The sequence below is a fragment of the Nyctibius grandis genome, chromosome 9 (genome assembly GCF_013368605.1).
Source record: "Nyctibius grandis isolate bNycGra1 chromosome 9, bNycGra1.pri, whole genome shotgun sequence".
NCBI lineage: Eukaryota > Metazoa > Chordata > Aves > Nyctibiiformes > Nyctibiidae > Nyctibius > Nyctibius grandis.
This window is the reverse complement of record NC_090666.1, coordinates 8,065,273-8,091,142: the sequence shown is the minus strand read 5'-3', so window position 1 is coordinate 8,091,142 and position 25,870 is coordinate 8,065,273. Positions and strand designations below refer to the sequence as shown.

At 38.8% G+C, this 25,870-nt stretch overlaps 2 protein-coding genes across 12 annotated transcripts in view; both read right to left on the bottom strand.

Moving 5' to 3' along the window:
- LOC137666962 (aldehyde oxidase 2-like) overlaps positions 1 to 14,423 on the bottom strand; it is a 52,816-nt gene extending 38,393 nt beyond the window's left edge. For 6 of the 8 annotated variants that reach the window (XR_011048737.1, XM_068407259.1, XM_068407260.1 and 3 more), the window contains exons 1-8: positions 9,943 to 10,033; positions 8,965 to 9,073; positions 7,858 to 7,984; positions 6,786 to 6,847; positions 6,241 to 6,327; positions 4,127 to 4,207; positions 1,698 to 1,842; positions 368 to 460 (exon numbers count right to left, since the gene is read on the bottom strand). Coding sequence is in view for 7 of the 8 variants with exons in the window: in XM_068407259.1 (XP_068263360.1) it covers positions 368 to 460; positions 1,698 to 1,842; positions 4,127 to 4,207; positions 6,241 to 6,327; positions 6,786 to 6,847; positions 7,858 to 7,984; positions 8,965 to 9,073; positions 9,943 to 9,980 (742 nt within the window). In the remaining variant the exon portion in view is untranslated. Of the gene's footprint in view, positions 1 to 367; positions 461 to 1,697; positions 1,843 to 4,126; positions 4,208 to 6,240; positions 6,328 to 6,785; positions 6,848 to 7,857; positions 7,985 to 8,964; positions 9,074 to 9,942; positions 10,040 to 11,708; positions 11,767 to 13,263; positions 13,342 to 14,197 lie in introns of those variants that run through there. The other 2 variants (XM_068407265.1, XM_068407264.1) reach the window with 2 other exon arrangements.
- A 1,088-nt stretch (positions 14,424 to 15,511) lies between these two features.
- Positions 15,512 to 25,870, bottom strand: part of LOC137667482 (aldehyde oxidase-like) — a 44,487-nt gene continuing 34,128 nt past the window's right edge. For 3 of the 4 annotated variants that reach the window (XM_068408272.1, XM_068408275.1, XM_068408274.1), the window contains 8 exons: positions 25,141 to 25,269; positions 24,567 to 24,641; positions 22,853 to 22,905; positions 20,707 to 20,821; positions 20,001 to 20,066; positions 19,216 to 19,404; positions 17,595 to 17,762; positions 15,512 to 17,246 (listed from right to left, as the gene is read on the bottom strand). In XM_068408272.1, the coding sequence (XP_068264373.1) occupies positions 17,163 to 17,246; positions 17,595 to 17,762; positions 19,216 to 19,404; positions 20,001 to 20,066; positions 20,707 to 20,821; positions 22,853 to 22,905; positions 24,567 to 24,641; positions 25,141 to 25,269 (879 nt within the window). In that variant the 3' untranslated portion in view covers positions 15,512 to 17,162. Of the gene's footprint in view, positions 17,247 to 17,583; positions 17,763 to 19,215; positions 19,405 to 20,000; positions 20,067 to 20,706; positions 20,822 to 22,852; positions 22,906 to 24,566; positions 24,642 to 25,140; positions 25,270 to 25,870 lie in introns of all 4 variants that reach the window. The other variant, XM_068408273.1, reaches the window with a different exon arrangement.

The following is a 25,870-nucleotide window of genomic DNA, read 5'->3' as shown; positions in this document are numbered from 1 at the left end:
AATGTCCTGCAGACTTTGTTAGATCAATGGTTGTGATAGAAAGGCTCATGATTTTTGAAAACAGAAAAAAAAAATAAGGCAGACTTAGGGCTTTCCCCTATGTTTGCTGTCTGCAGAAATTTGAACACATATATTTTCGCAGAACATTTTCATAAATTGTCTGTCACCATCCATCATCTCCAGACCATAGGTGAGCTGACATACTCATTAAAAGGCTTAGTGAAATGACTGCTACAGAGAGAAAAAACCCAAAACATTCTGCACCAATGAGGGTCAACTGTTCTTATTGCTTCTGGTTTCAAAATATAAAACCCAAGTTAATTCAGTCACCGTTTGTACCATCAGTAGAGGTAACTTGGAGACTTACCATCATTTGTGCTATTCACAACATGCATTTCTGGAATCCTAACAGGATGGAGAATGATTGGATGATAGGTACCATGGCCATTTTTTTTGAGCCCTGAAAGGCAAAGCACAAAAGTACGATTGGAGACCTGTTTAAAGAATTAACCAGATTCCTTGACATGGAGATTGAAAAGTTCAAAACCATTGTAACTAAGTAGTTTCAAAGTCTACAGTTTTCTGTTGTGTGGTTTCTTGAATATCACATTTTACTGCTTTTACCAGGTCCAGTTCATCTGCTTCTTTCTGCAGTTCAAAGGCTGATCTGAGGTACAAAGTCCAATATTCTCTTTCCTGATTTTTGCTCCTTGTTCCTCTAGACTGGATTCTAGTCCTTTCCTATATCACATTCAGATTTCACCTCTCATCTCAGAGCTATACACCATTTCACACCTGCTTCATCATGTTTCTAGTTACTCACTCCACCTTTCTATATGAGCTACATAATTCCCTTGTTCTCTTCTTATGCAATGTCTTTTTAAAAAAACATTCCCAAACTTGTTTATACATGTTGTAACTAGATTATCTCATGACCTCTGTTGTAAACCTCAGGCTTTCTATGGTAGTCCTCTTTGCTGTGCAGTAACTGTTTTAGAGTCTGATCTGATGACAACAGAGAGCTTTCCCTTGGTGTAAAGGGACTTCAAGTTTTTAGACTTAAGATTTGGTGCTTTGCCAAGTACTGTATCATGGGGGTGTATTACTAAACAAATGCCGTGCCCTTTGCTGGGCAATGTACAGATAACTAGAAGACCCAAAGAGTTCTCTTTTGATCTGTGCCTTTACTGTCCCAATAGTGAAGGAAATATTCTTACCAAATTCCTCCTGACTACTTACTCCCTCAAAAAGAAGTACACTGACAATTTATAGAAGTAAAAAACCCAACATCCATAATATGCAGAAACTAGCCAGTGCCTGGACATCATGGCATGTGTGGTTACTGTGTCCTTTTCATGGCATTATTTATTTTGTGATGCTCAAGCTAACATGGATGCAAAGTATTTGGCTCTCATCAGCATGGGCGAGTCCTTCCTTATTCACACAAATTGTCTCTCTGAGGTTACTGGAAGAAGTTAGGCAGCACAAATCCTGGGCTCAGGTAATGGTGATATTAGTTCTAATCTAGTTATTGACATGCTGAAAAAAAATCGGAGGAAATGACATAGGCCTAAATATTGAAGCACAATCACTGCAGTGAGAGAATGCATTTAGATTCCCCAGAAGATAAAATGCAAGATTATGTGCCCACTGTGTAATGTAACCACTGTGTCAAAAGATCTTTTGTGTTTCCATACCCACACTGGTGTTCCCCACAACCAGGGGTGCCTTTGGATACTTGGCTTTCAGCTCCAGAAGCTCCTTCAGGCTAGTGGGAGAAATCCATGTTGTTCTCTTGCCACAGAAAATCAGAGTTGTTCTTTGCTGCTCTTGAGCCATTCTCTGTGGTGGAAATGACGAAGATTTGGTAATTTTGACTAATGTCAATATAAACCACTATACCGATAACTAGGACACTGTGTCATGACAGACAGTGAGGTGTTAATGGGGCTTTTCGTCTGAGGTTCCTGAAGTGCTGTACAATGCTGAGCTTTTAACTATATTATTGCTCAAGAAACTGAGACAAGAACCAACTAGATTGACTTGGTAAGAGACACGCTAAATGAGTGGTAGGAGAAGATTAGCCTTATATTTTCCTTTCTCCTGCTCTGATGATTCTGAAAGACACCCTCTGTATATGATGTAAACAAGAAAGCAATGTGACTGGACTTTGCAGGAAATCAGGATGCCAAAATCTCACTGCATAGGTGACAGAATACAAGAAGGGTATTCTCTTAGTCAGAGAGGATCACTGCATCCCAGACTAATTTCTACAATATTTAAAATGTTTTTTAAAATTAAAGTACCTACTTTCCCATTTGTCTGCAAGGGCTAATCTTTCCAGAAATATTTTCTCCTTGGGATGGTTGATCAGTATTTACATTTTTGTTTAATCAAACTGTTTTTCAGGCACCTCCTGTTTTACAAGACTAAATACACCTTTTTTTTTCCCCCTGAGAATACCACATATGTTCTTTTCATATTTGAAAAGTGCCACGTGGAATCGCAGTTTCAAAATATGCAAAATCAATGACTGAGTAACACGTGTCCTTGCAGACAATGTAATGAACAAACAGACCAGTGGACAAGCCAGAGAACCTTTGCAGCTACGGACTGGCCTTCTAGGTAGAAGACATACCAGAAACATGCAAAAGGAGCTATGTGTCTGTGGAACCAGTTATGATCTTAGTGGTGTGGGCACACCTCCTGCCACAGAAGAATCTGTCACTAAGTATTACTACCTAGATATCTTCACAGCTGCATTTCACATGCTTTTTCCAGTACTTTTTCCAGCATATTCACCAAGCAGGTTTAATTTCTAAACACGGAACTTAATGCCCAACATGTTTAAATCTACTGAGAGCTTGAAACAGACTCCAACAGGATTTGAACAAGCTTAGCATAATAAATCAAGATCATGTTAAAGACCTTGTGTAGCCTGGAGAAGCAGTTCACTGCTCCTGGCAACTCAGTCTGAAAGTGTAGAACAGATGATGGCACCTCCTTTCTGGCTGAACAGCTTTTTGAGCCAGCAGCAGTTTAGCCAAGATCTTTAATCCAAGTATGAGAGTTGCAAAACACCCATTTAATACTTGCATTCTTAAAGCATGAGTCTCTCAAAGGCAGGTCAAGTAGCAGAAAGGCAGGTCTGCCTTCCACTTAATGATTTCATAAAGGAGCTTATGCCTTACTATGCATGTTCTGCACTGAGAAGCCATCGTTAAACAAGGAAGTGGTACTCGATAACAAACGTTTACAAAGCCAACTGCTTTGCAGCAAATAGCATTCTGTAATGCAGTAACAAATCAAAGAACCATGCCATGCTTTCCCAGAACTCAAACGAACTTTTGTCCCTCTAAGGTGTTTATATAACAGCAGCATGAAGTGCCCACGAATTATTTGCAAAAGGAGTGCAAACAAGGAATTTCACAAGAAGCTCTTGAAACATGAGTGAGGATTGAAAAACCAGCCTGGACCTGCCTGCTTGGATTCTTCTCAGTCTGGCCTGGGTAAAGCCTGCACTACCATTTTCACAGCTCTGTTCTCTTGCGTCTCTCTGCAGATCATGGGCACTTTACGTGCCTCCTTTCAAGCTTCCATCTGTCCTATGACTTTCCAATAACTACTGCAATAAACCCTCTTCTTTCCTCTTTAAGTCTTTTGCCTTTCCTGGGGACCTGCAGCATTTCCCACATGTAAGTCCAGTCTCAGGTTGCCAGGGTCTATGTACCAGTCAGAAGGAAACAATTGGTCCTGTGGTCACTTCACAAGACAGAAAAGATGGAGAAGCTCATTTGGGAACTTTCAAAGAAAATACTATATTCCACAAAAAAGGCCAACTGGTCCAAAGTGAAACGGTTCTGAGTAAGGAGTTCTTTTGCGAAAAGTCTGGAAACACAGTTTTGGTTCTGGAGAGGCAAACAATTTATTTTTTGAAAATATGAGCTATTTGTAATAATGACAACATATAGACTATGCACATTGAAATGCCTCATTATGTTTGACTAAAACTGATCTTTTCTGTTTATCTGAGGATAGATCTTTTAGCTTGACAAAAACATCATGTTTTCAACATCTGCAGGAACTCAGTCATTCTTGCATGATAACAAAAGTCAATAAGGCCTACCATTAGTTCAGGAGGAAATATAAATTCCTGTGTTGGATCCACAGGTGGGAATTCTTCTGGATTGCAGAGACCTGAATGAATCTGCAAAGAAATTGGGGGGAAAAAAAAAGAGTAAGTTGCAAGTCTTTGTCAACAGATGAGATTCTTTCCTGACATCGAGTTTTGACACTTTATAGGTTGAGTTGCATTCAAAAATTCAAGATGTCCAAATTGATTTTTCACGTTTAGTTCTGTTATACCTATTCACAAACTACTCTAAAGACAGGAGACTACCATACTAATCACTCTCAAGCCTTTGCTTGAAATACATCAAGCCTCAAGAAAGATCTTGCAGCATTTCCTGAAACTGGTCACAGCAAATGTGTAACAGCCACATTGGGTGAAATGTCTGCTGTGGGAAAATGCAGTGCTGGATGATATAGTTATATTCCTTTCATAAACCGTGCCTGTTAAGGAGCTTTCTGACAGAGAGAGTTTGACATGACAACAAACAATGCAGCAGTCCATCTGATCAGAAAGTCTTCTGCTTGAGAGCCTCTCCACCCTTTCATAAGCACTGCAAGAACTGAATGCTGACAGCACACCATAAAAATTAGCTTTTTCTACTTGTTTACAAATGTCTTTTTTTTCTGCTGAGGCCTCTTGTGAAGCTATGCATCTGAGTTTTCAGGAGCTTACATGAAAGGACACTGGACATGCTGTGCTACCAGCACTGGTTAGCTTTTTCTGCCTCACTGATTTATTCTCAGAATCAAAAATCTTATCAGAACAGATAGCAACAGATCTCAAGTATACTGAATAGGAAAAGAGATTGACATAACCTAGTCTGAAGTCTCTTATCCCTTCCCCAAAGTCATCTCTGGGCACTCTGACCAGATCGTGGCCATGGTAATGATAAGATCTGGCTCTGGATGACCTAGTCTACTGACCAACTCCATTGATGAAATGGAAAAAAATCCTGGCTCTCCCTTGATCTTCACAATAATTAGGCACCAGCTATTTAACTTGGATGAAAGCAACTATGAGGAATGCAAATCAGTGAAAGCCAAATAAAAGAGCAGCCAAAGTAACTACTGTTTTGTAACTGGCAACTGCTGCAGCATTGCCAGATTCATGCTTCAAACGACCTTGCAGCAGCTGGCCAACAATTTTGAGTTCTTAAAGGGGCAGAGTCAATACACACGTGCACAAACATACACACGCATCCAGTTACACTCCTTGGGGCTCTGTGGTTTTTCACTGTCAAAACGTTTTCCTCCAATCACCAAAGACATTTTACTTTAGAGGCTCCTTAAAGTTTTTCAGTCAGAGGAAATTTATCCAAGGAGTTCAATTCCTTATCATGAAGCAAGATGGAGTCATATTAGGGCATTGTGGCCTCCTCTTGCAGGTGGATGAAGACAAGTTCTGAGATGCACACAAGGAATGGAGGACCTTTCTGAAGGTATTATGTCTATTTGAGTTCCCATGTGTACCCTATACGTAATAATTGCGGAACCTTTGCCAGAAAAAACACAAATGAGGTGACTTGTGATTTTAGTATGTGCATATGGAGAGTGAGACTAAAACAATGTGTATTTTGAAGCAATACTGATATATCAATTACTACAGAATGCAGAAGAATGACATACTTGGAGCCACTAACACACAGTAACACAAGTACAAACTGACATTGCACAGGAATAGCCTTGTTTCATCTTCAGAAATTCAGAGTCGGTGTCTCAAGCACACAGAAACAAGCCATGCTGATGGCTGCAGAACTTCTGTTAAGGAGTTCAACTTCACATCAACACCAGCTTTTTTAAGAAAGGTGTCTCTGATCAACAGTTTTCTTCCTCACAAAACAAAGTAGACTTAAATGCTCAATATTGAGATCCACAATCTCACTGGAAAATGTCACTACATAGGTCAAACCTGTCTGCATTCTGACTACATAGCAATGCAGGTATGCTTGTGCTACCTTTCTGCAGCACCAAGAGCACAGAGCACGGAGTTCAGTCTGGGCTAAATGCCCAAGGACAGAAAAGTAGCTGCTGCCATAGTTCAAGATGGCCCTTTGCTACAAATTTTATAATGCAAACAGGAGGTAATGAAAAAAAAAAAAAGCGACTTACCTGACCTCCTGTAGAAGATGAACATACACACTCTTCCTGATCCAAGCAACATTGTCCAGTTCCTCCGAGTTGGCAACATGTTGGCTCCTGAAAAAATCATACCCTACTCCATAAAAGCACTGAGGCAGCTTTGTGATTTATCTGTAAATTAATGTTTTGTTTCTTCCTGTTCCAAAGCAGATTTGTTCAGTCACTTGAAGTTGCTCCAGGAGACCTCTTAAACCATAAGGACCCTAGAAGCGAGTTCCTTTTGGGTACCTGACTATCCATAAAGTAAATGGGAAAAACTCAAAATTACTTCAACAGTGCCTGGATCAAGTCACTGGAACTGATGCAAAGGATTCTTAAGTGCATTGCAAGGGTACATGTAAACCTAAAGTCAGTTGCAGCTGTAAGTGCCCAGCACATTTGAAACTAAAAGAGCTCAACCAAAAGGAATTTCCAAATGAAGCTAGATTCCAGATAGGTACTTCAAGGAGGCTCAGCCTTTTCAGATACCACCAACTGTCCCAAAATAAGAAACACTTTTGAAAATATTGACCTACCCTAGCAAAACGTGTGTAGCTGTCTATAATTGGCCTGTATCCTGTGCAACGGCACAAATTACCTGAAAAAAACCCATATGATAATCAATCATAAGAAACCAGAATAACTTTTGGGAGCACTGGTATAATTGGGAATGATCTGGCATCAAACCTGTAGATAGGAAATGCTGAAATTTACGTCCCTACTCTCAAATGGGCAAAATCACATCTGTTAAAATAAGAAATGTTACTTTAATAGTGAGTATGGTATATGATTAATTTTATTATTTTAAAGGCCATTTCTAATAATAATATGAATTATTTTAATGAATTTATGTAAAAAAATCAAATTATGACAAGCATCCAAAAGTAAATACTATGATTACTACTACCACTGCAGTCTTTGGGTTTTATAATCCAATCAAAAATCTACTGCCATCCATCCCTATCATGGTTTTCATATATAATTAATAGCAGTAGTAAAATCTCTACTGGAATTTCTGACATTTCCCTCATGAAGTCAAAATCTTCTGGTGGGAGGGGTCAGTTATTTTGGGAGCTATAGGAGTGTTAGCAAACTTGGGACTAGAAAGTGAGTTGAAGTTGCTTCACCTATTGTAGTAAATCTTGCTTCAAGAGCAGTCAATACTTCAGTGGGCTAAAATGTCACATAATCTATTATTTCCCCTGTTACTATTAAAATCTGTATTAGGGACTTTGTATAATTGGTAGGTGAGTACTTACACTGCAGACAAAGTAGAACCAACTCCTCACTGTGTTCATGGTAACACTGTACTCATATTGCACTACATTGAGGCTGCTGGTGTAGGAGGGCTATGCAAACAGGCTATTCTAAATGCAGGGGGTTTCAGAAATATTTAGCCAGTGCTAAATGCTACTGTGTATCCCATTTGAACTCTCCAGTGTGAACCACCTTTTTATGATTTTGAGATGTCCTTAAACCACCATGTCTATGACAAAATACCATTTCAGAAGATCATCTGCTACTCTGAGTCAAATCATACTTATGACCTTGGCAATCAAACATTTATCCTGTTATTATACTTTTTACAATTTACTGTCTGAAACCTACCATCCAGAGCAGAAATTATCTGCTCCATAGAAGGTTCTGCATGGTTTCTCAGTAACGCATACATGGACATCACCATTCCAGGGGTGCAGAAGCCACACTGGGAGCCATTGCATTTGGCCAGCCTTTCCTAGAACAAAAGAGAACAGGCCCTGAATCCAGGGTATGGCTTCACTGGCTTCCTGAATAGCCATCTTCAGGTATGTCATCTACTGGCTGTAGGCCAGTAGGAGCATTTTGACTATCCCACTATGACCATTCATGAGAAAAATGCTCAGAGCAATCACCTAGTTAAAGGATAATACTCTCTCCACTTTAGACCCTCATGATCCTAATTCCTTGATATGAAAACAGAATAAGGCTCAAGACTTTCAGCCTAGACATCAATCATACATTAAATATTTCTAACCATGAAGGACAGAACACAGAATATGCCCTCAACCACAGCTTCAGCACAGACCAGTCCTAGAGTAAAGACCCTTGGAAAATAGTATTGAGAAAAAAAGAAAATGTTTAGAAAACATTCATAAATCTGTGTGGTCACACTGTGCTCTTCAGGGACAAGCCAGAGTGGACGAAGTAAAGAGCTGACCTAATCCAAGGGAAATCTTTGGCACTCAGGGAAAATGTATCTAATTTAATACCTGTCAATCTGGTTGCCACCTGGAGTCACTCATCCCTTACTACAACACATGCAGTATGTTGTCCTCAGTGAGATGGCCAGATGCCATGCTGGTGACTAAATGAAACAGACTGATGCTCTTGGTTCTTCCTCATCCCCTGCCGAAAGCTGGCATCCTACATGGCATACAGTTGGATAGCCCTTGTTGTGGAGACTGTGATGTGCTCCCTGCATGGTAGTACATTAGGAGGAGCTCCTTCCATGCCCCGTACAGGGCCAATCAGAACTCAGCAATTGCTGTATTAATTCCTAAAAAACACCTGTTCATCTAAAAAGATTAGTCAAAATTCAGAGTTTCTAGAATTCCTTCAGAGACTCTACATTGCATAGACTTACAACACCTTCTCACAGATACCAACTTAATTACAGACATAAGACAGGAAAAATCTCATTATTTTACAGCCCTACACAGTCCAGTTTACTCTCACCTGAATTGGATGAATCCTGGTTTTTATGCTTCCAACCCCTTCCACAGTAGTGACAGCAGCACCATGCAGTGAGCATATGGGGAGAAGGCAGGAGTTGCCAGGACGATGTCTTTAAGGTGTGAAGGAGAACTGTGGTGTTAAACAGCTTTGTCATATGGGTACGTGGAGCAGAAAACAAAGGATATATACTTCAGCTAATCCAGACATGCTCAGATTGAGCAGAAAGACCTGGGGAGAAGGATATTCAAGCATAGAAAATGCTGCACTTGGACCATGAGAGTATGCATCCCACTCCTACAGCTGGGACTTAGGCATTAAGTGATAAGCTTCTCTAATTAAAGAAGTGGAAGGTTAAGTTAAAAAAAAAGGGGGAAAAAAAAGTACTACATATTTTGTTGAAACCCAAAGTCTAATGCCAGATGTGATGAAGTCAGGCACAGCATTTCTAATGGAAGCGTTTCAAGAGGCAGGGAGAGGAAGAAAGTAGAACTCCTAACTACTGTGGGCAAAACTGTACAATTACAATGTAATGTGTCTATTGCTGAAGTCCGTGGAGATGTTACCAATGATTACATGAAACATCTTGTGAAGACTTGTTAACAGTGACATATCCTCAAATAAGCACAAAAGAGTCAGGAGAAGCAGATGACAAAAGGGCTACTGAAATCTCAAATCATAAAGAATACAATTTTAAAACATCATTTCCCCAGAAAGCTGGGGGAGTTTGGTGTTGGGTTTTTGTTTTGGTTTGTTTTTTTTTCAAAGATTGAAGACAGAGGATCTAAATCTCTGTTACTGTGTGACAGTGAGACCAACCCTATAATCACATTTTTAGAGAAAGGCTATAGGTAAGGCTTTTAAATATGTACCAGAACTTCCCAAAATCCATCTAAATGGAAAGAAACCAAATATTTCCCAGTGAACGTCAGTTTTCTCAAAACACTAAATTACTATTTCCAAATATCAGCATGAGGATACTGTATCTGCTTGGCAACTGGATCATATGTGGATATCATTACAGTGCAGGCACCACAGCCTCCCACTCCACAGCCATATTTTGTACCTGTTAGACAGACTGGAAAGGAGACCATTAAAGAAAAAAATTACAACATTCAGAAATTATTTTTTCTTTATATTCTTCTGAATCTCTCTTGTTTTATGTGCATATGCAGAATTGGAGGGATCTTCTGACCAGATAGCTTCAGAGACAAGAAAATGTATACAGAGCACATAAAGAGATGAGAAGGGTAAGGACAGAGAGAGAAATGAGTGTGAGGCAGACTTCCAATACAGAGTTTTTCAGTCTCTACAGTCAATACCTGGTAAATTCCCAAAGGACTGAAATCAGGACTCTGTAAGTGGGACAGGTTGAACAAATACAGTAATAGGTCATCTTATTAGCCTTACTTATAATACTTTCCTAATCTTTACACATAATTATCTGTATCTTGCATTTGCAAAACAGACCAGCAGATCTCGCTATATTCCCAGTGCTCCTTCCTGAACATCCAAGGAGTATAGTAATTTAAAATGGAGCACAACACCCAAGTGCACACACCTAAATTCTATATGGAAGGACTCCCTCCATTATGTGCCTTAGTATAAAGGCTCCACCCTCAAATCACAATCTCCTCCTTCTGGTGTTGCAGTGCCCTGCAGTCCAGTGGAATCTACCATTTCCTCTCATTTTAGGTTCTTTTTAGAGTGATATGTATTCCTAGCACTCTTCCCACTGGGTGGATGCATTTGCATCCATTTTGCTTGGGTACTAGATGATGTCTTCCATCTGATTTCACCATGTTTCTAGATTTCTTTAAACCCAATGCAATTTTATCCACTGGTGCATTCCCACTGGTAATCAATACATGACTAATCATATCACACTGTCTGACTGTTAAAGAGATGCTAATTATTCCGCTGAATGCTTGGACAATGCACAATGCAAGCTAATAAAAAAGCTACAGCTAATAAATCACTTTCCACTACTGCCCTTCTCCAGTTAATCCTTAAATTAATGTTTTTCTTCCAGCATAGAAGGCTCTCAACAGCAAAGCTAAACACACTTGCTGAACTTTATAACCTGCATAGCAGCTCTTAGCTGGCATAACTGCCACTGAAGTCAATACAGCCCTGACAGCAGTCAGCAACCTGAAGAGTCTCAAATTACAGAAAATAAAGATGAGAAAATAATAAAATAAGCTTACGCAAATCTCTTTGAAGGACTGGGGCCTAAAATTATTTACTATGGAAGTAGTTCTGTGTTGATTTCTTTAGTTACGATTTTCATCACAAATGCACTGAAAGATTTTTCATGCTTTGGGAAGATGTAAAGAAGATTTGGGCAGTATTTAGAAAAGTTACACTCAAACTTTACAATGTTATAGAATCATCATAGAATGGTTTGGGTTGGAAGGGACCTTAAAGATAATCTAGTTCCAACTCCCCTGCCATGGGCAGGGACACCTTTCCACTAGACCAGGCTGCTCAAAGCCCCGTCCAACCTGGCCTTAAACGCTGCCAGGGAGGGGGCAGCCACAACATTTATACCCACATAACTAACACACACAATGCACATACGGCACTAGATTGCTCTGCCGAGAACAAACACAAGGTAAGCTGTGTTATTTTTACTTTGTTCTGTTTACATTGGTTCCCAAAGAGAAGTGAAACAAATCCTCTTAATCCCCAGTTGCAGTAATTTACAGAATTATAGAACTCAAAGGAAAAGTTCAAAAAAAGGATATGCTTCTTTCTTAGATAATACAGCAGCAATTCTTCGGGATCTGCCTGCCTCTCGATTACCTACATTATGAAATAAAAAAAGAGATTATGGGTTAGAGAGAGATCTAATATAATCATCTCACAAGGATTAACTAAGATGTTGAAATGCAGTGATTGTGGATTAATGTGGTGTGTTTGTTCAGCAACAGGATCCTGTCACTTGATCACAATCTGCAGATAAATAAATGAATGAGGCAATATTGGTCAAATATGTTCTTTTAAAGTAATAGAAATAATACTTTACTCAGAGAACTGAAAGGGAAGAGAGGCTGAGTAAGCACTGGATGAAGAAGAGTAGAAATAAAAGTGTCTTTGGACTAGATCCTTTGTTGATTCTTACCAGCATGAATCACAAATCCCTTCATTTTAAAGCCATGGACTTGTGTGTGTGAAAATTCTGTGTATTTTTACCTCCTTGAAGTTGATATTAACCCTTTCATTTGCAGAGATCCATCAGCATAAAAGCAGAGGAAAATCTTAGTATAAGAAGAGCAGGGAGGATATGTAACTAAGTATATTTTCAATGTAATGGAGTTTAATGTGTATGAGTGGGGCTTATGCAGGCCTTGCTTAGCCTTATCTCAAGAATGGTGCTGTATCATCAGCATGCTTCAACTTTTTGGAGACAAGATAATATAAACAACTTCAAAAACATTTTTTAGGACCCACTGCTGCAGAATGAAAAGAGACTAAACCTTAGGCTTCTCTCAGCAGTTCCGCTACACCAGCAGCATGCTCCAATTTACCAGGTGTAACACAACATGAACTAGCTCAGGAATTTATCTGGAACTGAGGAGTGAAGTAAGGTTTCAGAGTATGCCTTTAAGCACAGCTGGCATGTAATGACAGATAAAACATAACAGACAGAAGAAAAACTGAATTACTTTTCCTTAATTCACCTGGTAAAAAAAAAGCCAGTACCCTCTCTCTAGAGTATGAAAATGTTGACCAAACAACTGAAAAATATCTCTAGAAAAATACATAGGAAGGTCTGGGGTTTTTTGTTTGTTTTTTAACAAAGAAATAGAATTCCTTAATTTCAGTTTATAATATATTTCGTGTCATATGTTTGCTAATAGGAATTCTTGTTCACTTGACCTGCAAAGTAAGAAAAGGTGACAAAATGTCTTAGAAAATGAAATGTGAGCTTTTGGCATCAAGAATAGAAAAAAATTAACTACTTCTTTTATTTTGATTAATTACTGAAATTATATTAGTAAGCAGCATATTCATTTACTAGTGATGTATTTACTCCAAGTACACCAACTTGAGAAGCATATTAGTATAAGGTTTTAGTAAACAGCTAACTAATTATAATTCTAAAAATTCTGTGATATGAGGGGTAATACAAAGTCACTCAGACTATGTAAAAACTGTGGTAGAAAGCAGGATGCTATAAGACAAGAGATGATTATCCATGAATAAACTGTTGCTCCAGAATAACAGCTTTCCTGAATAGGAACAGTAAACATTAAAGCACTGCTGTTCAAAAAAAAAAAAAGGCATTTAAAAACTTACCTTCCTGCCATTCACAAAAAAGACAAGCTCATCTGATTGTTGGGGGTAAGCCATGCTGTTACAGTCTGAAAAATAAAGCTTTACACATCAAGAGAAATTAATGAAACGCTATATGTTCCTAAAGGGCAGCTGAGTTTGCTTTGTCCTGCAGAATTTATTTTCAGACTGAGCATCAAATTAAGTAGATGGGGAGGAGCCAGTGTAATGTATGCCATTCCCAGCAATTAATGCGTGTTCAGATGCTAATGCACCAAACTTTCTACTCCTACTCCCCATCCCAACTCTTCTCTGGTGAGCTGAAATAATCTGGAAAGAATTTGAGCCCCTCTAATTCTAACCTTGTAACCTAAGAGATAAGGCACTTACTTAAATGTAAGGAGGGACTTCTGGCTTTGAGCTACTGCTGCCAGGCCCGTTTGTTCTATGTTATCGGGTAACTGATGAATTTAGAATACGTAGGAATGCCTGAAGCTAGAACCCAGGACATGCAACATTACCCACTTCTGTGGGGTGTCAAATGCTAAGCTGTGGATCCATGCTTCTCATTTTAGCTTGTCACTGACCTGAACCATCTATATTATTTTTTCTGCAGAGTGACCAAGTTTTAACAAAATCAAGATTACTACTACAGACACATTTAAAATTTCCCTCTGGTTCTCTCTATGCCATTCCAGCTCTCTACCATGACTGCTGTGGGTGCCATTATAATATGACCATACTCTATATATACCATGTTCTTAAACACAGAAATCCTAAATCCTGCTTTGGGATTCTAGATTATTATCTATTTCCCTGGACATGCATCCAGGAAACAAGGTCATTAATCTTTAAATGCTTTATTACAGCTGGCCTTTTTTTTTTTTTAAAGACGACTTATATGTATGTCTTTCAAAAGTTTCCATTTGCGTACGTACATGTCTTTTGTTTCACTTACCATTTTTACATTTTACAGCAAAAGTCCCTGTATTTCATTTAGAGTCAGTGTAGGCTTGCAGCACAAAGTAGTCAGTCCCAGATCTTTCACCACCCCCCACTAGAAGGAAAGAAAATTATTCTCAGCAGACGTATGCTGCTTCTTTTGTGTTTTAGCCTTGAATGAAGCCTGAGATCGACCACAACGCACGCACTGAAGCGATGTCAGTCACTAGGTCCTGCAAGCAAAAGCCCTAATGGGTCCTGCCAACTGCAGCACTGCTGTAGTATTCCACATGTGCTGTAGGTACAATGATGCAGGTTCAAAGGCCTAAGAAGAGAAAGAACCAGACCCAATACCAGATTTTGGCAGTCGAGTACCTAATTTTCAGAGTACTAGGCCTCCAGATCAGAATCTAGTATTTATGGTAGGTGTTTAAGCTTACACACACACAGAAGGGGAGTGCTGAGGGTGGACAGTTACAGAAATACTTCTCTCATGAAGAAAACAAGTAGAACGAGTTCTTCTCAACCATCTCCAGTTTGGGTGTTTCTGTACAGTGCACACTAATGGGTCAATAGCCATGCAACATGTCAGTGCCTCTGGAGGCCTAACCTTTCTGCTTATCTAGTCCCTTGAGTCTGCACATTTTAAACAATATTAAAAATGTAACAAAACCCCCCCTCTTTAACACCTGTATAGTCTAATACAATTTCTTTCATAATATCCCATGTAGCCATAGTGTCATCTGTCAGGATGTTTAATTGCTGACATTTCTAGCTTCCATGCAGCTTTTCAAACATCTAAAAGCCAGGAGACAGCTTAATGTGTTTCAGCCCCCCAAAAAAACAACAACCCATGTTTGGTACCTGTATAGATTTTACTGAGACAATGAGACAATAATGCCACTTGTAAAGAGGCAGGGAGGAATATCTGTTGATAATAACTGAGAAATACTGACAAGCAGACGTGTGATCCGCACTGCAGAAAACAAAGTACGGGTCTAGAATGTGATGAATCCCTGGAGTGTAAACACCTCAGCACTGCAGGTGGGGACACATCATTGCCTGCCAGGGTTGGGCCACGATTTTTACAAGATTCGGTTTGTCTGGAACTAACAGCACCTGCACTGATGCAGAGGTACATAGGAGAACAACAGACAACGCACCTTCCCCCAGTTCAATAGACCTATATGCTCCCTGCTTCAGCATATCCCAGGATTTACCCACGTTTTGGGCTGTTATCAGCACATGGGGTTGTGAGCTATCATTAACAAGCCCATGCAGTGAAACTAAGATGATGTTTCAAATCAGAAAAACTAATTATGGAGCAGCATTCACATTTAATTTGATTTATTGACTTTCTTACAATATATAAAAGCCAAAGTAATACAAAGAAAGTGAAGAAAAAGAAGTAAAAACCACTGGGGTTTCAGCTGCCTAAACCACACTTCTAGTGCCTCTTCAGACAACTTGCTATAACCTGCTTGGCCTCCAGTTCCTACGTCACATCTTCCAGTCCTGTGCTCTCCTATGTCTCTGCTGTCTTATGACATCTAAAATGGTCTAGACACCTATGTTTAAGCAGCTGAATTTCACCTACTCATAGCAGTTACAAAGAGACAAATAAATTCAAACAATAAAGATTTAATATCTTATGCAAAAATAGTTTAACCTGCTAACCTGATTTCTGTCACAGATAAAGTATCAACTCATAAAAGGGATGGAAGGCAAGAGGAGAAAATAGTCTATGGAAAACTGAGGAGCAGTGAAATAATAAGAGCCTGCAGGCTGACATGTGAAACAAATTAGAGCCATTTATTTTCATTACAAATGGCAGTCTTCGTGGCTCTGGAGCAATCTGACCTATGAGTGACTGGAAGAGCAATCACCACACTTGGCAAGGAATAACTGATGCAGAGGTTCACTGAAACCACACATATATACATACTTCAAATTTAATAACACCAGGATTTCTGTTACCATTTAATACAGTGCTGCTTTATATTTTCCTGTTTTCTCCAGCTGCTACTACTTCGGTGTGGTCTAATCCCACTGCACTCTAGGCAGCATCAGATGACTGATCTTTGTAGATCATCATCTGATCTCATTACTTTTTTTCTATCTTCTTTATCACAGGAGTTGCCAAGAGTGGGAAAAAGTTCTTAACTGTAATTTCATGGCTCAATATAGTCCTGAGCACAGGATTAAGCACTGCTTAAGAATCCTTTCCAGACACAGGTTCATCCAGTCTCCTATTCAAAGCACACTGAACTCCATGTGAGTTTTCCCCATTAAGTTGAGAGGCTTTTGGCTTGCTCCATGAGAAAAAGAAAGCTTCCATCGGAAATTACAAACTAAGTGACTCTTGCAACTTTTGGGATAAAATTAATCTCCTACATATGTAGGTCAGCCATAGAAATTTGCCTACTATAGCAAAAGAAAATCGTAACTCTTGTTTCTCGCATGTTTTTAACACAAAGATGTCTATGCCAAAAGAATCTAAAGCAGCTTTACTGCAAATCAGAGCACCACTTCTGATCAAAAAGGGACCGAATCCAACAAACAAGGCTCTGATTCTTCAACAAAGATCTCTGCACTCACACTCCACTGCAAAACTCAAATCTAAATTAGAAAATTAGCTGAAGCCATTAAAAAAATCATTTATCATATGAAGTTGTTAAGCGTAATAAGTGGCAGTAAGTTATCTAACATACCTTTATGCTTCATCCTAACTTTCTTCTCCTGCAGCATGTGAGCTGAGCTGTTCAGCAGGTCTTTCTTGTTGAATATATATGCTTCAAATGCAGGAGATTTATTTCTAGCAATTAAATGCAGTAATTTTTTAAGTGAAGTACTGTAATGAATATACTAGATGGAGAATGAAAATAAGAATAGAAGATGTAACGTGCATATTTTTGGTAGCTGATTCTATTCTGAAAATGAGAAAACATATTTATCTGTGTGTTGATTATTGGGGCAGTAAATCAGTTTTTCGTTCTATTCCATTCAGGTCTTGTGCGCTCTGGTTTGTCATTCACACAGTTATGGCCCGATTCATCATTTGTCACCTAAGAGAACAAGCAAGAAATTAAAAGAGTTGACATACAGAAGAAAGAAGGAGGCTTCAGGGAAAAAGGGGACTGTAAAAATAATGTAAATTTCAAAGAAAAAAAAAAAGATTATACAAAATCAGGGAAATTCCAATACAAAGGTTGAATGGCATTTGTTCGAATAACTTGTGTGAGTGAGACCTGTTACCAGACATGTCAATTACAAGAAGCCATATGATATTGCTGTATACAAAGCATGAGCAATTGGAAACATCATTAAGGCACCCCACCTTTCAAGGGTGCCAAAAGCAGTATGCACTTCTGTCCAGAGATACTTAAACAGACCCTTCCCCACCTTCTGATTACCATCTCAGTAAAGTCGTCTGCGCAGGCCGTCCGTATTTGTTCAGCGGTCAGAGGGCTGTTCGGTGCAAAGGTCTTTTTCAGTCCTCTTTCCTTCCTCACACTAGTTACTGCATCTCTCAAAGCGAAGAACACAGAGCATCCCAAGAAAAGTCCCGCCTCACCTATCCCCTGAATAAGAAAAAAAAAAAAAGTAGTCAAATAGGTGTAGGTTTTGAGCAAATAAGAGGAGTACATGCCATAACAATATCAACTAAAAAGCTTAAAAGTCAGTGACTCAAAAAGTGTTTCGTCCTTCAGTAAGGAAGTTTATTTTAGATTTAGTGGAAGCAAGCTTAGATCACATCAAGTCATCTGATGGTAGCTGCTTCCAGGGAGCTAAAAAGGTTGATTTCAAGTATTGGCTATTGATTTTAGAATCTTTTTGGCTCATTGCTAACTGAAACTTAGAATAACAGGCAGATAAAATTAAACCAATCCAAACCCAGGTACAGATACAACTGAGAAACAAAGCCTGAACTCATGATAATTCCCTGCGGACAAACACCACTGACCTCAGCAGGCTTGACATCCTCTCACTGATTCTGACATAAGATTCACATTTGTTTCTTATCTCAAAGATAGGTTAAAATCCACTCTTATTCCATATTTCTCTCAGTGCTGTGGTACTGAACATTTTAATCTGGACTGGATTGGGATATTGCAATGGAATCTTACTTATCTCCTGCTAGAATTAGAGAACCAAATGTCTTCCCAAACATGGTGCATGAAGACAGAATCACAGCTTCTTACGGTGAATTTTAAGTTTAATTATAGGAGATAAGTTCACAGAAAAGGATAAAAGCTCTGTTTGAAGACGCGTATTAGTACCAGCTCTCTAGATCAGCTCCAAATCAGCTATGTAACTACTTTACCTAGATGATATTTTTTTCAAATACTTTTCTAATTATGTATTACTGAGACAGCTTTAAATCATTTTAAAGGACCTATTTGTTCTTTAATAACTTTTGCCATAAAATATGCTTTTTCCTCCTGTCATGCTGTTTTATTTTACTGTATTCTAAAAGCATACCTAATATCTGGAACAGCTGGAAATTTGCAGAATTACCTTCATCTTGATTTATCATTACTACTTATACGCAACTGGCCAGAATATTTGCTGGTGTAAATTGAAGCAATGATTATACCAACTGAACACTTGAGCCTCTCTCTCATATAAATATACACATACAGTTCTATTTCTTATTGGATAACACACAAGTAAACAGCACACTCTCATTGCCATTATGATTTCTCCATCAATTTATTTGGTATTTTTATTCTAACACTTAAGTTTATCACTGCATTTTAAAAGTATGGTTTTAAATTCAGCTTGCAGCTTCTGTGTATGGTTTGTTAACAAAACCCTAAAATCACTACTTGCCAACCATGAAAGATATGCAGCAATATCCCACATTGTATCTTTTCATATTAGCTTCCCTGATGTCAGAAATAAAACGATTTTATGGACACTTGTTTGAAATGCTAAAGAAGAGGAACTGAAAACTTATATATGTTTTATATCAGAGTAATTACTCTGTTTGTCCTGGGATCTAAAAATTAGGCCCTGTGATGGTTTGCTTACCTTGGATGCATAGATGGCGTAAGGATTTTGGGAAGATGACAGCAAGGAAACACTAAACTGTTCTGGAATATCACAAACAGCAGGGATCTTATACTGATCTGGACCTCGAGTACAGAGGACTCCTTCTGGAGAGTACTTTAATTCCTCCATTGTGTACAGTCCAATGCCTTGAACAAAGGCACCTTCAATCTTTAAATAAGAAAAGAAATAGCATTTACGTTCTCATGTTTGGTAAAATGGGTAAAACTTTGGCAAGAACTGATTTGTATCACTAGCTGTTAAAAGACCATTTTCTTTCCTGTTTGCCTAATGGGATTCTTCAACATTTTGGGGCTTCTGTGATGGGAAAAGCTTTCACGCTGCTCTCTCATACTAGGCAGAGACAAATGCTTTCATGGTGAAGGGATGAGATCTGTGGACCAACCTGCAATGAAGAAAGGTGCTTCCCTCCTATCAAGTGGGGAAGGCAGGTCAAGCAACAGGAGAATTTGGAGACTGTGGATCACAAACAGGATTTAAGTCCAGCAGATAGTGGGCATATATACATACGGGAAGTACTACAGGTTGACACCATGGGCAAAATTCAAGCTTTGTTGATATGTACAAAGCTCTGACACTGACTCAAATGGGGCAAGTCTACAAGTAAATGGTATCTTCTAATATGATCTATGACTTTTAACATCTAGTAAGAAATTAACATTTTCTGAATTAACGAGGTAATCTTCACTTCAGATAAGGCTATCAGTGTAATAGAAATAAGATAGCAGGAAATTCTTGGTACATACCTGTCCTATATCCACAGCTGGATTTATGCTGCATCCAATGTCCATAACAATGTCTGTTCTGAGGTTCTGTCAATAAAATTCAAATGCATATTACTGAGAGAGATGCATGGAGTGGAGGCATTAGAATATAATGTAGGCTGGAGTTGGTATTCAGTGGAATAACATATGCTAAGACAGAGGCCCCTTTGTTTACACAATTTCAAAGTAATTTCCAGTACCCCATTACAAGCCAAATGGGCTTGTCTCAACTTCAACACCAGTTTAGCGAGAGACAGCCCAGCTAGATTTTTCCCACTGCACAAGGAAATCCCCACATAAATAAGTACAGGTAGAGGGCATACGATCAGCAGTCTATGACATGTAGCTGTCTAGATGGTCAAAAGCCTGGAAATAGAATATTTAGCTCTGGCATAATTTGTTTGCTAGCAAATGGGGAGAGAACAAGCAAAGAACATGTCAGATGTCTGCCATTACGCAAAAGGTGAACCCATATGACATTAATACAGATGTGCCAAAAGCTGGTTAACACTGCACAGCTTTCATTCTGCTCCACCTCTAATTTGCATTCACACTCTTGATATATTTACCATCATGTGAAGACAGGAGACTTGTTAATGCAAAACTTGAATGGTTGTTGGAGCATCTAGTGACACAAACAAACCTCATTTATGTTATTTACAAAGCTTCCATGACACACAGTTATTACCTTGTGGTCTCCTGTTAGACAGTTAATTTCAACCTCTGAACAAGCAGCTCCATAAAGAAAATATGTGAATGGCTGTCCTTCCCCTTTCTCCCAATCCATGTTTTCATTGTAACCTCTGATGGAAGAAAGAAAGTCCACAAGAAGAAAACTAATGAATGTTTGCATCATAACAAAGCAGATGAGCACACAAAAGTGTGAAACTGTTTCAAGTGAAATCTTAAATAACTGGTCAGAACCCCGACAGTTAAATTCCGTGAAATCCTACAGCGCACTAGTAGTTTAGGTTCGATGAAGCAGGTATTCACATAAAATTTAGCAGACAAGCAAGCTATTTCAGTTCAAGAGAGTCTATAACCAGGATAATCCCAATATACTAATAAAGACATGGTATTCAAGTACAGAATACAAATTTAAGGTAATGGTTGCTGAGGTAATAGCACATAAGGGAATTCAGAAAAAGGGATGAAAACTGATCAGGACCTATGAAAGAATAATTTACAAGAGTGTCCTGGTTTAGCCTAAACCAGGCCAATTTTCCTTTCAGTGATTTTTACTTTCAGCTAAGTCTCCTCTAAGTAACTGCACTTTCTGAAACTAACTGCATGTTTTGCAGACAGTGTCTGCTTCTAGGACTGATAACACTCGAAGTTTGTAGTTATCACTGAGGCACCGGTAGGGATGTTGTGCAGAAAGGCTCTTGCTGTACTTAGTCTCAGAGAAACCAAGGTCACTGCTGAATTCCTCACTGCTTACGAGTGAAGAGCCAAAGGCGGGTCGCACCTCCAGGGAGGAGCGGACAGGGCAGGTGACCCAAAATTGACCAACGAAGGTATTGCATCCCATACACGTCATTCTCAGTATAAAACGGGGGGATCACGAGGGTCTCGCCCCTCTCTTCTCTTGCCCCTTCCGCCTTCCCTGGCTTCTTCTGCCCTTTTCCCTTGCTGCTTCTGCTGTGTTTGGGTGCTTCTGCTGCTTCAGGCTGCTTCTGCGGCTTGAGCCTTTGGCCAGTGTCCAAAGAAGACTCTGTCTGTTTTCCTGCTGCCCCCGATCCCGATCCGTGCATCCCTGAATCCAGCTCTCGACTGTCGCTGGGCCCAGCCTGGGCCTTCCCGGAGCCTGCCCTGTAGTGCCGGTGGTGACGTGGCCGACATTGGGGGAGCTCGATATTGGTTTTGTATATATTTGTATATATTTGATTATTCCAATATTATTATTATACTCTTTTTCATTATTATAGTTTATTAAAACTGTTTTAACTTTCCAACCCGTAAGTCTCTCTCCCTTTTCCCTTTCCCTTTCCCTTCGGGTGGGGGGGGAGTGTTAACAGAGAGTGTCTGACACAGGTTTAATAGCCGGCCCAGCTTTAAACCGTGACAAAGAGATAAAGAGCTAAAATTACAGAAACTGCCTACAGAAAATGTCAAAACAATGACTCCAAAACTAGGGTCAGTGAGCAACATCACTTCTCATGTGAGCACTAAGTCCCCCCGTAGCTTTCAATTCATGCTGAATTCATGAATCCTGAGTTAGTTTTTTTAAAAAAAAAAAAAAATTACCATGAGCTTTCTCTTAAACTCAACCAGATGTTTTAAATTCTCCTCCCTCTAAAGAGAAATAACCTTAAGGTTCAGATCTAGAATTAAATGGTCCTAATTTTCCACAAGTTGGTTGTTAATTACAGGTGTGTGCTGGATAAATATTCTAATGCTGCCACTCGTTATTCCTATGAAACTCACTGTGATCGTGTTTGTGGGTAAAAGTGTAAATAATTTGTAGTACAACAATATTTATAGCTTATAGCAATGCAGCCTCCAGTGAATAAACTATATCCCACCTTGCACACCTGCTGTTACGGGCAGCAGTCACTTTCTTGATACTGTCTGGTTTGCTAATGGCTGAATCATGGAGCAAAGATGGGATGAAATATTCTTTTGATACTTTCTAGAGAGTCCACACAGGGCTAGGCATGAATTAGCTCTCAAACTTTGATATATGGGGGGTTGGAGTATAAAGAATTACATAAAACTTAAGCTGAGACATTAGAAGGAACTATTGGACAGGATCTTCTGTTTAAGGCATTAGTTATCTTCAGAAATCAGTGCTGGTCTAACTTATGCATTTTTAAGGAACAAAAATGTATTACCTAAAGTAGCCAGTAGCTGAAAGACTCACACTCTGTTCAAAAGCTTCTTTAATCTGTAAAATACAGCAGTGTTTGTGGTAAACCAGGGAAGGAGTCAGGAAGGACCACAGCATACATACATTTACTTATTTACATATATTTACTTAAAAACCAAACTGTAACGAACTGTAAAGAAAGGAAGACCACACGAGTTAAGCATGTTTAGCTGCACATGGTGGCTAATACTGTAGAACTAAACTCCCTTTCGACAAGCAATCTGAATTCTTTTGGCAATACAATAAGGAATAGAGCTGTCAACAGTGGTGTTCTTGCAGAATCTTTATTATTGGTAATGCCATAGTCAGAAAGGGCCCTGCTCAATTTTTCTGATCAAGTTTGATAGAAATCCATCCCTCTTTGTCAATTGAACAGATCTGGTTGATAAGTCACTGAGATGAAAGACCTATTTCCATAAAAATGACAGTTGACAAGAGAAGTGGTCTTTGCAGTGTTCTGCTAGTGGTAAAAATAAGAGTATGAGGTCCAAAATCTATTTCCTTTCAGTGATTCTCATGTTAGATTTACTTAGTTTACAAGTCAAGAAGTTATTTTACTTTTTAAAAAAATTTTAATTAATTGTAATTTACTGACTTTGCAAGATATAAAATTACTTCTCTGCATATATTAACATTTTTTCTTAGGTCAGCCATTTCTGCTAATATTTTGTGTATGTCCGAATTATCCAGATGAATTTGGCACCTATTAGAGGAGAAATGGATTTTATCTTTGCATGCATAGCTGTCAGTTATCAAGCTACCACTGTACTTCAACATTATTTGCTATTGCTAGGAATTACTACTGCCAAAAAAGTGTTAACATTTTCACAGTTATTATCATATTTAATCATTTGATAAGAAACACCCTAGTGTACAGGATCTGTAAATGCCTCAAGGCAGGGATTGTCCTTTTCATTAGGCCATAGATAACAAGGAATACTGGATAAGAAGATGTAACAAACAGGTTTTCTTTTAACATCTCGCTACATAGGACTAGATTCCTATCCATATCTTCATAAAAATAGTTGATATTATAGCAGAAAGCTTTTAGTTAAGAAAATTCCATTTCTAGCCCTAAAATTCTATTCCAGTTTCAAGTGGGCACCAGAGAGGGGCCTTTCCTATAAATAGCTTTAGCGTTACTTCTGTAGTACTCTACTGCAAACGTAACTAATATTATAACTTATTACATATTAGAGCAATAGAAGCAAGGATTCCTGCTACCTTTTTTGCAGTTCTGTAACCTACTGCATATGGGAGAGAGATGGAAGGAAGAGGTTGAGAAGGCTTCTCTTTGTTGATTTGGTAAATATAAAGAACAACCATGTAGGTTAACTGACACTGTACACATATAGTCTGACAATCTTTTGGCAACAGCTTGTCTGAGGGTAGGCTGGGCTAGGTTATATTATTGAACAAGCTGATATTTTTTGTATATTAAAAACTTCTGTGCCTCCAAATGTGACTTCACAGATAGCTTCCCCTCTTTTCCAACTAGATATGATCTGGGGATTGTTTCTGACATATCTAAACACCACACTCCATCTTTCTCTGAAATAACCTGTTTCTGCGGTTTTTAGCTTTAGGATTATTAGGCTGAGCAGACTGATAGACTACAATACATATATCACAGTTTCTGCAAGCACACAAAACACATTTAGTAGGATCACATGTCTTACCCAGTCATTCCAGGTCCCTTTTGGGTTCTTGTTGATGATGGGCTGCAGGCGTTTCAGAAGAGTTTGGCAAGCATCCTGGTAAGAAGTCAGGAGAATGTAACACAAAACTAACACAGAATCATTTGGTACCATACAACATATGTTCTAGTTAGTACTTAATTAGTATATGCTTTACTGTCATCATGGTTTGAAAAAGTATGGTAGGAGGTGTCATTTTAACTGCATAGACACAAACCTTAAAGAGAGTTAAGTTACAAGGGCTGGAATCTGCATGAATCAGTAGATTTAGGACAGGAACAGGATACAAGATTTGTATGGGACCAGTCAGTTTGTTAGATGAAAAAAGGATTTTGTCAAACATAAGCCTTTGGGGGAAAGCTCAGATCATATTCTGAAAACTCATAAGCACCATTACTGAGAAACTGTCAACACGTTATGTTCCTTCTTGGCAATCTCCAGTGGTATTACTGGTAATCTCAAACTTGATTTCTAAGGGATCACTAATGCTTAAAGTTTGGCAGGTATTAAATACCACAAGGGACAGTGTTTTGTTAAACTAAATACTACTCTTTACCTTCACAGCCATGCCGTTGACATCTGTCCCTGCAGATCCTGCCGAGGCACATGCATTAGGAACAGTTGTTGTGCTTGTTTCACAGAAGTGAATACATGACATGGGGATGTTCAATTCCCGACTAGCAACCTGTTTCAGGAAGAACAACATATTCTTCTCTGTTTTAGAAACATTTTAAACACTGCAACAGTTCCACAGAACTTGCTAGAAGTCAGCGATACCAAGAAAGATCGTTTTAGCAAGTCCTCTTCCAACCTCCAGTTGAAATCATTCTGCCCAGTTTGTCAGTACAAAGAAAGAGAAAAGAAGGGCAATGTTTTAGATGTAGTTAAGCTCTAGACTGAGACTCTGGAGTCCAACATTTGGTTCCTGATTTTGCTGCTTATATCCTGTATGATTTAAGGCAAATTATGCATCCCAGATCCCAAGCTTTCATTGACTTGATACAGATCTGTAAAGATATTTGTCTCAATTACACATTAAACAAATATGACCATAATAATATTGTCTGGTCTGTATACTAATCTGAATACTAACTGTCTTTTTTTACCATGGGTTTTATGGGATCAGCCCCAAAAAATCATTTCTAATAAGCCTCTTGACATACCATTGGAAGAATAAAAAACAATGTTTTTTCTTCCTTCTGTCTCTGTGACTCTTAATGATGGTGTCTTTGCTTTCTAACTCTATCAATCCAAAGAAGCAGTGGCTATGCTGATAAAGAAACTGT